We start from the raw sequence: 14,737 nt of genomic DNA, 5'->3' as shown, positions 1-14,737 counted from the left end.
TTAATGTCTACTTCAAGATCATAACTCATATCCACAGTTGATAGAGCATTTTCATGCCATGGAGCATTTCTCACAGTTGCTATACCAAGCCATGAAGAATTCCAGTGTTTGCATTTGGTGTCAAAGAAATAGTTTTGTACCTCAACACTTTTATGTGTATTTGTATTGTATTATTGTTCAATCCGAATCACGTGTTTTTAAGGTTGATTTATGGTTAACTTACTGTGCATGGATACAGTTGGTTCACATGTCTCCCTGCTCCAGGGGTGCAGCATTGCTCAAAAACCCGGCTATGCAACCAGCTGTTAATGATCTATCTGTCTTGTGATAGCCCTTAATGACAGTTTTAACATCTCTGTTGAGTGTTTGTACAATACCAGATTACTGTCTGATATGCGTTCCTAGAATGCTAAGTAAAAAGATCAGATTACTGTTTTTTTATTTACTAATATGCAGCCACGCCACATCTGCTGTTGTGCTGCCTGCTAAAGTTGCTAACTTGCAAGCTTTGTGCTTCTGTTTGTGTACTCGGATTGCTGCTTCTCAGGTGATTGCTCGAGTGTTATCTTTTTGCCTTCTCCTTTAAGCATACATTTTCCAATTACTGCTTTTTCCAAGTTCCTCATGAGTTCTAACAATGTTGCTTAGATCAGATATTCTGGTCATTTCTTAGACTTTTTGGTGCTGAAATCCACTGTTCTTCAGTGATGAGGACCAGTAGAAATGGAATTTCCTGTACTGTGTCTCCAGGCATTTAACCCATACTGTATAGTGACCAGTGTCTTTAATATATTCTTTAAAATTTTGAACTTGCTCTCTTTTTAATTTCTTTCATGTGTAAGTATCACAGAGTCAGGGTTTGGAAGGGACCTCTGGAGATCAGCTAGTTCAACTTCCCTGCCAGAGCAGGTTCACCTGGAGCAGGTAGCCCATGATGGCATCCAGACAGGCTTTTTATGAGTCCAGAGATGGAGATTCCACCACCTCTCCAGGTAGCCTGTTTCAGTGTTCTACTAGCCTCTAAGTGAAGAAATTCATCCTCACGTTTAGATGGAACTTCCTGTGTTCAAGTTTGTGCCCATCACCTCTTGTTCTGTCACTGGGCACCACTGAAGAAAGACTGGCCCCATCCTCCTGACAACCACCCTGTAGATATTTATAAGCATTGACAAGATCCCCACTTCACTTGTCTTTATGCTAAAAAACCCCAAATCCTTCAGCCTTTCTTTATAACAAAAATGTTCTAATCCCCTGTTTATTTTCATAGCCATTTGTTGTACACACTCCAGCAGTTCCCTCTCTTGGACTCAGAAACCTGGAACTCCAATACTCCAGATGAGGTCTCGCCAGGGCAGAGCAGATGGGGAGCAGAACTTTCCTCAAACCTGCTCTTCTGATGCACCTCAGGATGCTCTTGGCTTACTTGGCCACAAGGGCACATTGCTGGCTCATAGCCATCCTATTGTCCAGCAGGTCAGCCCTTAAAACTCTACTGATCCATGGAGTTATTCTTTCCTGGGTGGGGAATACCCTAAACTTGCCCTTTTTGAATTTCATGAAGTTACTCACTGCCCAGTTCTTCCTAGAGCCTTGAGCCTGTCCTTTTCTCACTGAATGGCAGTACAGCAGACCTCTACTTTATCTGCCACTTTGCTATTTTCCCAGGATGGGAACTATGCATTATCATCCTGAGTAAGTCCTGGGTTCTTTACTCTTCTCTTTGGCATCTCAGTGTAGCGTGGCAAAGCATAACTTTTGTCTCAGCATGTTTTTATCTTCTCTGGGTGTTGCCTCATGGCTTCCTTGCAAATTCTATATTTTTTCTGCAGAAGGGTGTGAAATATAACAAAGATGATCAGTATGCAAATACTGATTATTTTTTTTTTTAGGGATGCAGAAGTTTGTGTGTGATTCTTGCTGTATGCTACTGTCCTATCAAAATGCACTGTAGTGATACATAGGATTTCTGCATTCTCTTAAGACAATACAAAGTTGCCTTACTGAGTGGTTGATGACTAGTGTCTTGCTGACCATGAGATTCTTAATGAGTTTGACTTGGTGATTTCAAATCAGTTCTAAGCTGATGCTTTCACAGATGATGTAATTCTGATTTTTTGAAAAAATATTTTTTATTTTATTAAATGTTTCTGGATAGTGCAATGGTTTTGCTTGAAGGAGTTCTTGAAGTATCATAAGCGTTTTTCTGCAGGGAACTCAGTTCACTTGTTTGGTTCATATCAAAACAACACTTTGAGTATCTCGCTTCCTGAATGTGAGATAGGAGGCTCTAAAGCATGTTATGACTTCAGTAACACTTAGAATTCTTCAGGCCATGTTCAAACACAGCAGGCCCATTAGTTACATCCTGATTTTTCATTCTGCCTTTACAAATTTGATAATACCCCATCACTAATCCTGGGAGCTCTTGCATAGTATATCTTAGTGTATCACTAGTCACTAGTAAATCACTTGAGAAACTAGTTATGTGCACATACTTCTTTGTAACAGATGGAGATAGTTGCAACTATTTCAGGCTTTAGAAACTCTTCTAATAAGGCAGTGCCACGACTTTGAACAAAGTTTAGCCAGTATTTCCAGTGCACATTTGTTATACTCTGTATTACAAGCCATTGGTTTTTCAGTAGGCAGCTGGAAGTAGCATGTGTCAAAGGTCTGTTTATATATAAAGCAATATAGCATGACTCAATACTATGTAGTAATTCCTTGTCATTAAAAAAATAAATTGGTAAAATATTAAGTAACAAATTTGGTGTTGTACAGCTACAGGATAGTTGATTCACCACAAAAAACTGAAAAATTACGTTTGCACGATCACTTCTGGATGTGGACCTTTTGTGAAGAAAGACAGGTTTGCTATTGAGAACTGTGCGTTTCAAATGTTGAGTGTGGTTTCACAGCTGACGTAACACATACAGTGTATTGTTTCGTTCAGAAATAACTTGCAGAGACAAAAGAGTCTTGATGGGCTTTAATAGTGGCACTGGGTGTACACAGCAAGGGTGAAGGCTGTCAGGTGGCCTCTGTGAGGAGAGATCAGGTTGCCCTGACATGAGCTGGTTCCAGCTGGCTTCAGCAGACCCAGTACAGGACACAGCTGAGCCACTCACCTCTAGCAAAATGCCACTTAACAGCATGAAAGAGGAAGAAACAGCCCTGCCAGAGATTGAGGTGAGAGCAGAAGGAGGGAGGCAGAGGTGCTCCAGGCACCAAGGAGGAATTCCCAGCAGCCTGTGAAAGAGCACTGTGCAGCAGACTTCAATTACAGCCTGTAATGAAAGGGCCACACCAGACCAGAGATCTATACTGCAGTCTGTGGAGTACCCTACCATAGCAGCTGGATATGCTACAAAAGGGGCTGCAGCCTGTGCATTGTCCATGCAGGTTTATTCTGAAGACCTACCATGGGAGAGAGTGTGAGGAAGGAACAGCATTATGAACTGACCGTGGGCCCTCATTCCCCATCTGCCTGTGCTTTTGCTTTTGTCTGGCTCACTGTCTAGTTCTAACTGGCAATAAATGAATTATCACCAAGTTAAGTCTGTTTTGGCTGTGACAGATGTCCCTGACTTTATCTTGACCCGTGAGCTTTTCATCTTATTTTTTTCCCCCTGTAAAGCAAAGGAGCAGTAGTGGGAGAATGATTTGGTGGAGGTCTGGCAGTCACCCAGGGTCAAGCCACTACAGAAATCAAGACAGTCATTATGGCTTGCCATTAGTGGACATGTTTGAAAGAATGAGGATTGTTCCCAAGTAGAGGCAGGACTTCTAGTTCACATACTCAAACTTTGGGAAAGGAAGAAATCTCTAAAGGAAAACAGTGATAATACTCATTCAGAGGAAATGTTGAGGAAGGATGCAAGGAGGGGCAGACCATTTGGAACAGCAGTGTTCAGTCCGTATTCTGAAAAATGAACAATGACTTCAGAAACAAACACACTAACTTGACAAAGTACTTCTTAGTGTTTAATAAGTCACAAAAGACCATCTTTTAAGACCTGTCTTGCCCACTGAAATGCTAACTAAACTTGGTAAAACATGTTTTCATTCAGCTGATAGAGAATTTTTTCATTGATTACTTTAAGTACTGTGCACCATATAGAATTCAACTTTAAAATAGTCTCTGTGGTACTTAATTTCAATACCTTTTCTGTTCATTGGCTTTTTCATATTTAGCATGTTTTCAGCAATTGAAAATTTTGTAGGGAGGCGATGTAATTCCACTACAGCTTGGATCTGTCATAGATTAAATGCATTAGAAAGATTATTTTAAATTGTGTACTTTTTAAACTGGGCTCAGGTTTTTCACTTGTGGGTTTTGTAGCTAATTAATCACAGCTTTTTCAAATTTCAAAATGTTTTTACTATCCATTGTTTGCTTTCGAAGTAGGCAATGATGAAGTTTCAACAAGAAGTTTGAGATCAATGAAGAAGGACTTCAGAGCCCTGGGATGAATTGTTACGGGATCCACAGTGCAAGCAGTATTTGCTTCTGTTGCCCCACTACCTATGCCTAATGGTGGAATAAACATAAAATCCAACAGATTAATGCCTGGCTGTGGGACTGGTGTCAATGGCAGGATTTTGGGTTCTTGAATCATGGGATAGAATAGAATAGACTGGGTTGGAAGAGACCTTCGAGGTCATCACGTCCAACCTATCAACTAATCCAACCCACCTAATCAACTAAACCATGCAGCCAAGCAAGCTATCAAGTCCCCTCCTGAACACCTCCAATGATGGTGACTCCACCACCTCCCCAGGCAGCCCATTCCAATGGGCAATCACTCTCTCTGTATAGAACGTCTTCCTCACATCCAGCCTAAACCTCCCCTGGTGCAGCCTGAGACTGTGTCCTCTTGTTCAGACATGGTGGGACAGCTCCCACAACTGGAATGTGGTTATGGACAACTATGTACTTTTCAGGAAGGACAGCCTGACAAGGCGAGGTGGTGGAGTTGCTCTCTATGTGAATGAGCAACTAGAATGTGTTGAGCTTAACCCACAGGGAGATGATAAAAGCATTGAAAGCTTATGGGGAACATTGAAGGAACATACAAACATGGATGATAGGGTTGCGGGTGTTTACTGCAGGCCACGGAACCAGGAGGAAGCTACTGACAAGGCCTTCTACAGGCAGCTGGAAGTAGCCTCAAGATAAGTTCCCTGGTGCTCATGGATGACTTCAGCCACTCGGATATTAGTTGGCAAGATCACACAGCCAAGCACAAACAGTCCAAAAGGTTCCTGCAGTGCATTGATGGCAACTTTCCCCTGCAAGTAGTTGAAGAACCCACAAGGAGAAGTGGAATGCTGGACCTGGTATTAACGAACGAAGAAGCACTGGTAGTAGATATTAAGGTTGGGGGTAATCTTGGTTGCAGTGACTGTGACATGTTAGAGTTTAATATCAATAGGCAAAGAAGCAGGGTGATAACAAAAAAGTCACCCCTGGACTTTAAGAGGGCCAATTTTCCCCTTTTCAAGACTACTTAGAAATATCCAGTGGGCTAGGGTTCTGGAAGGAGGGGTAGGGCCCAAGAAAGCTGGTTAATACTCAAACATTACCTCCTCCAAGCTCAAGAGAAATATATTTCCCTTGGGAGGGGAAAAAAAATCAAGGCAGGCAGAAGACCTGCATGGATAAGCAGAGAAATAAAAAGGAGGTTTAGAGTATGTGGAAAATAGGTCTGGTCAGTTGGGAGGGTTATAGAGATCCTGCCAGAGAACGTAGAGATGCACCAAGGAAGGCCAGGGCCCTCCTGGAACTGAATCTTGCCAGAAGGGTGGAAGAGAACAAGAAGAGCTTTGTCAAATACATCAGTGATAAAAGGAAGAGCAGGGAAAAGCTAGGCCCACTACTGAATGATGTGGGAGATGTGGTAACTGATGATGCAGGGAGGGCAGAGTTGCTGAATGCCTTCTTTGCCTCAGTCTTTACTCCTAAGGCCAGCCTGAGGAGCCTCAGTCTCTAGAAGCAAAGGAGCAGAACTGGAGAGATGTGGACATTCCACTGGTCAGTCACGAGCGGGTTAGAGATCTGTCACAAGAGATACGCTTACAGACATAGGCTGAAGACGTACAAATCCATGGGGTGTATCCATGAGTGCTGAGAGAGCTGCTGAACCTCTCTGCATCATCTTTGAAATTTCATGGAGAACAGGAGAGGTGCCTGATGACTGGAAGAAAGCAAATGTGGCTCAAGTCTTGAAAAAAGGCAAGAAGGAGGACCCAGGCAACTACAGACCAGTCAGCGTCACCTCCATCCCTGGCAAGATGAAGGAGCAGCTCATCCTGGAGGTCGTCTCTAACCACATGGAAGAGGAGAAGGTTATCAGGAGTAGCCAGCATGGATTTACCAAGAGGAGATGCTGTCTGACTGATCAATAGCTTTCTATGGATTTGTGACCAAATGGGTAGATGAGGGAAGTGCAGTGGATGCCATTCGGCTTGCCTTCAGTAAAGCTTTTGATACTGTCTGCCATAACATCCTGATAGAAAAGCTCAGGAGATGTGGCATAGATGGCTGGTCAGTGATGTGGATTGAAAACTGGCTCGACAACAGAGTTCAGAGGGTCATCACCAGTGGCACAGAGTCAACTTGGAGGCTTATGGCCAGTGGTGTTCCCCAGGGATCAGTATTGGTTCCAGTTCTGTTCAATATCTTTGTCAACGACCTGGATGAGGGGGTTGAGAGTGCCCTCAGGAAGTTCAATGATGATGCGCAACTAGGGGGGGTTGGCTGACACCCCGTCGGGCTGTGCAGCCATGCAATGTGAGCTGGACAGGCCAGAGAGCTGGGTGCAGGCAAAGCTCATCAAGTTTAATAAGGACAAGTGCAGGGTCCTGCATCTGGGGAGAAATAACAACATGCATCAGGACAGGTTAGGGGCTACCCTGCTGGAAAGCAGCTCCAGAGAGAAAGACCTTGGAGTGCTGGTGGACAGCAAGTATTCCATGGAACAACAATGTGCCCTGGTGGTCCAGAGAGCCAATGGTATCCTGGGATGCATCAAGAAAGGTGCATCCAGCAGATCTAGGGGAGTTCTTCTGCCTACTCTGCCCTGGTGAGACCACCCCTGGAGTGCTGTATCCAGTTTTGGGCTCCCCAGTTCACGAAAGAGAGCTGCTGAAGAGAATCCAATGGAGAGCCACGAAGATGATTAGGGACTTGAGCATCTCCCCTATGAAGAGAGACTGAGATCCCTGGGGCTGTTTAATCTTGAGAAGAGAACACTGAGAGGGGATCTCATCAACATGTGTAAATATCTGAGGGGTGGGTGTCAAGTGGATGGGGCCAAGCTCTTTTTGATGGTGCACAGACAAGGAACAATGAGTTCAAACTTGAACATAGAAGATTTCACCTGAACATGAGGAGAAACTCATTTATAGTGAGAGTGACAGAGTTCTTTGACAGGCTGCGTAGGGGGTTTGTGGAGTCTCCTTCTCTGTAAACTGTCAAAACCCACCTGGATTCATTCCTGTGCAGACTACCCTAAGTGATGATGTTTTGGCAGGGGGTTGGATCCAGTGATCTCTTGAGGTCCCTTCCAACCTCTAATATACTGTAATACTGTTACAGGGAAGCTGAAATGCGGTTTTCACAAGTACTTTGAAAATTAATTCCTTCAACCATACATCACAAATTTTATACTACATTTTTTGTCTGGGTTTTTGTTAGCACCTCAATGTAAGTACATCTAGAAGGGTTCATATAACTTTTCATTCCTAGAATCAGGTGAGTTCTTCTTTTAGTTTCTTCCCACCATCTAATATGCACTCGCTACTCTAACTGCGTTAGTTCTGATTTTGATACATGCTGCTTCCTTAATATGGGGAAGAGATTATTTTTTTTATTATTATTTGTTTTTACTGGCTTCCCCTTTTCTATTGCATCAAATAAATTAATTTGTAAGATCCTCAGCATCACATTTTATTGCTCAGCATGTAAGGAAAACCAAGGAAGTTTGTCCTTGGCCTACTGAGAAGGAGAATATAACAGATGATGCTGAAAAGTTATATACTTAAGTCTGCCAAGTTAAGAGTGAAGATGAGATGTGAACTCATTCCTGATTGAGGGAAGGGTTAATTATCAACTTCATTTGTTCTCTGTTAAGAACAGGTCACATGTGATTTGGGTGTTTTATTTACTCTTTGTAAAAGGTGTATTGGAGTACAGGCCTTTTCATATTGCATTAATTCAGGGTTCTTATGGTGGAGCCTGTACTTGGAGGGCAGGGGGAGGGGTGTGAAGAGGAGGAGGAGGGGAAATAATGAGTCTGATGTCAGGTGTCAAAAAAATTGGAAAATGGACAATTTAAAAGTACTGTAGGATGGTAAATGGGTAACATGCATCTATTATGCACAAATCATGTGTCACCTGTCTGACTCCCCAGTAAAGCAGTATTTAGCCATGTTAATGATATTTTTAATCTTTAAGCAACTTGCCTAACCAGAGTAGCTGATCACCTGGCTTTTTTGTAACATGGAACTGCACAGCAAGCTGAATATAACCCTTGACCTGATGACCTGGTCTCTTAACTGTAGGTAATCCAGAAATATGCATGTAGTGGATGGCCCAGAAAAATGTTTAAAGGTTTTAGCAAGATCTTAAGGAAACGTTTCTCTTCCTCTCTTAGCAACAAGGCATAGGTTTCAAATATATTAAAAAGGAGTGCATACACATGCTGTAGAAGAGAGTAGAGAGCGGATGGGTTTAAATCACATTACAAAATGTTTAGGTGAGAGATAGGGGAGGGAGAAAACCCAGACAAACAGAACCTATGAAAAACGGAACTAAGTTGTGAATGCATGTGTGGAATCAGTAGTACTGCAGGCTTTTAGGATGAATTTTGGCAAGTTTTTCTGTGTAGCATGTCATGGCCTTTACCTTCTCTCAGAGGATTTCACACAGAGCTTGAGTGGAGTAATACTGTTGTAGCAGAAAGAATTTCAATAGTTGATTCTTGTACATTTGTCTTTTGGGTGATTTTTGGGAAAGATACTCCATTATTGTAGATGCACATTCCCCAGCATTGAAGGAGAACCTGCCAGACAGGTGGCTGGAACAGGCATAAAAGCCTGACACTTTGATGTGGCAGTTTTGCTACCCTAAAGCAGATAGTCTTTCTCATCTAGAGTAAAAACAATGTAGCAATGCAGTTTGAAGAAAAGGGGCCTGGTTGTACTGTGGTTGCCTCTCAAGGTTCTGGTAGTGGAACAATACAGAGGTTGTTTCTGTGAGATGATGCCAGCGGCTGCCCTCATGTCTGAGTGAGTTACATCTGCGCTCAGACCAGTTAGCGATCAAAGCTGAGCCAATTAGTCCCTCTGTGATAACATTTAATAGGAGCAAAAACTGTGGCACAACAGCAGCTGGGAGAGGAATGAGAGTATGTGAGAGAAACAACCCAGCAGACACAAAGGTCAGCGAAGGAGGGGGAGGAGGGGCTTCAGGTACTGGAGGAGAGATTCCCCTGCTGCCTGTGTTGAAGACCATGGTGAAGCAGCTTGTCCTCTGGATTCCTTAGAGTTCCATGGTCAGTTCCTGAAGGTCTGCGCTCCATGGAAAGGACCCATATTGGAGCAGTTCACAAGGAACTGCAACCCATGGTAAGGAATTAGGTTGGCGAAGTTCATGGAGGACTATCTTCCCTGGGAGGAACCCCATGCTGAATCGAGGGAAGGAGCGCAGAGACAAAGTGGTGGACTACCCACAACCACCATTCCTTACACCCCTCCACTCTTAAGGGAGAAGAAGAATAGAAAATTGGAAGTGAAGTTCAGCATAGGAGGAAGGGAGGGGTGGGTGGGAAGATGCATTTAGGTGTGGGTTTGTTTTTTTTATTTCTTATACTGGCAGTAAATAAATACTTCTAAGTCAAATTTGTTTGGCCCATTGTTGGTGAGTGAACTCTCCCTCTACTTATCACACTTGTTATGTTTTACCTCTTCTGTCCACTTAAGAAGGGGATTGATAGAGCAGCTTTGGTGGGTGCCTGGCATCAGCCAGGGTCAACCCACCACATGCTCCTTCTTACATTTCTATGTTCTGTGGTTTGAAGGCAAAGCAATTATATAGACCCTGTTTTGAAAGTTACTGGAATTAAGTTGAAATAGGGTTAAGTATTTAGTAGCTGAAGTTTGACTTGATTGTCAGTTTTGTCAGTTGCTGAGTGTTTTTCTGTGACAAGTTTAAATATCTTTACATTGAGTTTAGGTTCAGGTGCTTGACCTATTTTGTGAAGTTTTATTTTAAGTGAAGCATTGTGTATTATAAAAGAAACCTTTCTAGCTAATTTTTTTGTTTCCTAATTTGGCTCCTCTTGAGCTTTAGTATATTTAAACAAGATAGATTCTGTGTTATGTGTAAGTAGTTTCTGATTTCTGAGTCATTTTGAAAAGAATTCTGGCTCTGGACTGTTGTGCATGACAACAAATGAGACTTGCTTCTACAGTTTCTTTTCCAGAGTGTTTCATGAATAATCCACAGTGCAAGTTGAATATATTTGCAGGGTGGCACTTAAATTGCAAAGGATATTACTAATATGTGTAGACTTATTTTTAGCTTCTGGAATCAGTTTGCTGTCCTTCAGATTGTGCAATTTGCTTATTAGCATCCTATGGTTATTTGCATGTGTGATTTTATTTTTTTTTTCCCCTTGTATTTAAATTGGGAGAGGTATTCAGCTATACCTGTTATGTTTCTTTGAGTAGTTTCCAAGGGAGTGGGGATGGTTGGCAGTGTGTTTGGTTGGATGTTTGCTAGGAAGTAGCTTTGAACTAGCAGTGTCAGGGGACGGGGAAGATCAGGTAAGTTTTGTTTCCCTGTACTTTCCTTGCAATCTTCATTGTAGTGCAGGTAAAAGCACTTCCATTCTTAAGGCATGTAAATCAAGTTAAATGCTTGTAAGTGGTGATATCTGATCGTTCTGTCTTACATGGTGAAAATGCTGGGGCAGAGGGTGCCACAGCTTCCTTTAGTTCTGACTTTTCTATGTCATTTTTCAATAGTATATTTTTGTGGCTATATAGTGGTGCTTTTTGCTATGATGTGTGTATTCCTTCCATCCAAAATTAATGCTGATAGCAATAATATTAACCTTTTTTTTTCTTGCCGTGGAATTACACATAGTTGTACTTTTCCTGTCTGTGCCCAGAAGCTTTTTCACTAAAGGATTGTTTCAAAGCATGAGGTTTTGGTTAATGTCAGTGTGAAACCGTTTGCAACACTTTGTTTAATGAGTGTCTATTAAACATACTTTTTTGTACTATGAATGTATATGTTCATTATTTGAGCCAGCTGCATAATACAGTCTAGGATGAATTGAAGACAATATAGAAATGTTTTTTAATTGCAGTATTTTAGAGTGTCAACATCCTGTGAGGTACTGTTGATCATTTTACTGACTTTAATTACTCTTACACTCTCTTCTGTCACAGCCCCATGACTTTGACGAATGCAGATTTGATATTAGTGTAAATGATAGCGTTTGGTACCTCCGAGCTCAGGACCCAGACCACAGACAGCAGTGGGTAGATGCAATTGAACAACACAAGGTATGTTTTGTGGTTTTTTTTCCTTTGTTTCTCTTTGTTTCTTATTCTTTCATTAGATCTGGTGGTGCTTGCAGAGAGTTGAAAGCTTTCCTGCACAGTCATTAGAGTACTCAAGCTATGAGAGGTAAAAGTTGCAAGATTGAAACAGTGTGTTAAACCTGTGTAAAAGGAATCAATTTGCTTGCTCTTCATAGATAAGAGAACTGGGAGCTAACAACTGTGGACTTTTCTTGAGCCCTCTAGATTGAAAAAGAAAAAGCTTGCATTATGTTTAACTTTTTTATGGTTTTGTCTACCCTCTCTCACTGAATTGTTTCTCGTCTGTCCTAGATGAGTTCTAGAGTCAGTTCTAGGTTATCATTCTGGTTTTAGTCTTCTGTCTTTCTGGCTGTTTTTATTGTATCTGATTACTGGCTTCTGATTTTTAAGGCCTTACTCTTCATCAGCATTTTGGTTCACTTTTCCTGATCTATTCCTTGCATCTTCCAATGAGCTCAGTTATTTTCATTTTACATAAAGGGCTTGAAGATTAGGTATTTTTCAAGTAATGCGGCATGTAAAACATCCATATGCAAGATAGGCATTGCCTTGAGATGTTGAGTTTAACTACAATACCTAGCAAGATGCAGCTTCTGCATCTGAGTTGCACAGGTGTTACAGGAATACAAAATAAATTCATTAAATAGAAATTAAAAAAAGATGTCCAAGTGGTGACATATCTAAATGTGTACATATTCCTTAAATGCATATGTGATAGGGAAGTTTCACCTTTTATTGGACAATCCTTACAGTAAGCGTACATGCTCTTAAATTTGAAGTGCTGCCTTTTGATAATGGTTCTTTCTTAAAAAATTATCTCAAGAGTGTTCAGACATGTATAGCACGATATTTTGCCTTCACTGTGATAGAAAGATAGCATTAAAACCTAAGAAGCAAAGTTGCAAAGCAAGGATTCTTTTCTGAGGACTTCTGAAAAAATATCAAGTTATCTATGGTGTATTCTTGAGACAAAAATACTCTGATTTGTTAGGATGGGAATAACTGAGAGATGTCTCGAACCCTAAACAATTTGCTAGATTACATGTCCTTAGAGGCAGCATTTGAAGTGTTTTATATGAATATGAATCTTCAAGTGTGGGATTGTGGGGATATGAAACTCGGTAACCTGGACTAAAATTTAGACTGGATTTTAATTTGCCTGGTGAAATGCAGAACTTAACCTAAAGTCCAGTAAAGGAAAAGCATGGGCTGGGTCACTGTATACTACCATGCAGGAGTAAATCGGTGGGGGAAAAATGCCCAACCAAATCCTTTATTATAGACTCTGCTCTGCAGAACCTCAAAAGTGAAGCCTTTTTTGTGCTATATTTGCCCTTCTTCTAGAGCTGTCCTTATTGGTAACTGATTTCTCAGCTTACAATTTTATAGAACCACCTATTTATAGATACCAGGTGGTGTTAGTTTAGAATTTGCCAGTATAAGTATAAATTTGGAATTGCATTTTTGTCACACAAAAAAATGAAATCTTATAGTTATCAATACAACAGCCTTCTGCATTACTGCCCAGCCCCTATCATGAAATACCTGTTTGGTGTTCTTTTTCTGTCTGGTATTACTAGTGAACTTGTTCAACCTCCTTTTCAGATGATTGAGTGAGGATTATGAATTGTAGCATTAAAAAGGGCCTCCTGTTGTGAAAAAGCTTAATTAATTATGCAGGTTTTACCCTTTTTTAATGTAAAAAAAGGCTTCCTTTAATACTGATTTGTTTGGACAGTTTAAACTTGCATGTTTTTAAAGACTGTGATGTTTCTTTTAAAAAAAGGAATTGCATCTCTGCTTTCCTATTGAAAGGGGTGAAGTGAGAGGTTTCTTTAATTTCACAATTCATTTGGACTGCCATTTGGCAAGAGAGCTGCTCAGGACTGGCATGCTTGAGCTGAGAGGTGCTCTGTTTTGGTTTCTTTGGGGGGCTTTTCAGGGCAGGAAGACCTCAGCAGACAGTGAGGACCGGCAGGGTTGCCTTGTGTGCCTGCTCAAGATCATGACATCAGCTGTAGGAAATTTAAATGAGGCAGAGCAAAGCCGTGCTACTGCCATTTGGCAAGAGAGCCTCCTGGCTGGATTGCAGCTAGGGGCGCGTGCTGGGTCAGCCAACAGAGTGCAGAGGCCTCTGTGGTAGCTTGGGCAAAACATAGTAGTCAGGTGGAATATATGTATATATATATTTAACAACAAACAATAAAAATCCCCAAATGTAATTTCACCTACCTGAATAGATCCAGCCATGGTAACAACTTGGCCAAAGGCTACTAGAAAAACAGTAGGTACCCAGACAGAGCTGGTGCACAAGCATGCAAGTGTCCAGGCTGCTAGCTGCAGAGAGTGCTGGAGACTGGCACTTGAAATGGAGGGTCAAGGAGACAACATCTGAGAAGTGTGACCAAGTGAATTATCTTCTCAGTCTGGTAGCCAAGCTAAAGGATGAAGTATCAAGACTCAGGACTATGAGGGAATGCGAAAGGGAGTTAGACGTGTGGGAGCAGGCTTTACAGACCTCCCTTGCTGAGGGAGGCATCCCTGGAAAAAGAGGGGAATGGATACAGGTCCCTGTTAGGAGAAGCATGGGGAATCCATCCCAGCCCTCTGGCAGCCCAGAAGGTTCCTAGAGTGTATGGAGGACAGATTCTTGATGCAGCTGTTAAGTGAGCCCACCAGGGGTCAGACTCTGACCTGCTGCTCTCAAATAGAAAAGGGCTGGTGGGAGATGTGATGGTAGGAGGCTGTCTAGGGTGCAGTGACCATGAGATAGTGGAATTTTCAGTATGCAGGGAAATAATGAGGAACAATAACAGAACCTTCACTTTGGACTTCCAGGGGGCAGACTTCAGCTTAGTTAAGCAACTAATTTGGAGAGTACCCTGGGTATCAGCCCTTAAGAACAAAGGGGTCCAGGATGGTTGGACCTACTTCAAACAGGAGCTCTTAAAGGCACAGGAACAGGTGGTTCCCATGTGCCAAAAGATGAGCCAGTGGGGGAGGTGACCGGCCTGGATGAGCAAGCAGCTCTTGAAGGAATTAAGGGGAAAAAAGAGGGTGTATTGCCTTTGGAAAGGTGGGGAGGCAACTCGAGATACTTTTAAGGATGTTGTTAGATCAT

General features: G+C 41.9%; 1 protein-coding gene across 2 annotated transcripts in view; it reads left to right on the top strand.

Annotated features, from left to right (window-relative positions):
- Positions 1-14,737, top strand: part of CERT1 (ceramide transporter 1) — a 75,659-nt gene that overhangs the window by 10,029 nt on the left and 50,893 nt on the right. For both annotated transcript variants that reach the window (XM_054178109.1, XM_054178108.1), the window contains exon 3: positions 11,461-11,577. In XM_054178109.1, coding sequence (XP_054034084.1) covers positions 11,461-11,577 — 117 coding nt within the window. The remainder of the gene's footprint in view (positions 1-11,460; positions 11,578-14,737) is intronic.

Source organism: Dryobates pubescens, chromosome Z (assembly GCF_014839835.1).
Source record: "Dryobates pubescens isolate bDryPub1 chromosome Z, bDryPub1.pri, whole genome shotgun sequence".
NCBI lineage: Eukaryota > Metazoa > Chordata > Aves > Piciformes > Picidae > Dryobates > Dryobates pubescens.
Note: the sequence above shows the minus strand (reverse complement) of the source record. Positions and strands in the feature narration are given on the sequence as shown.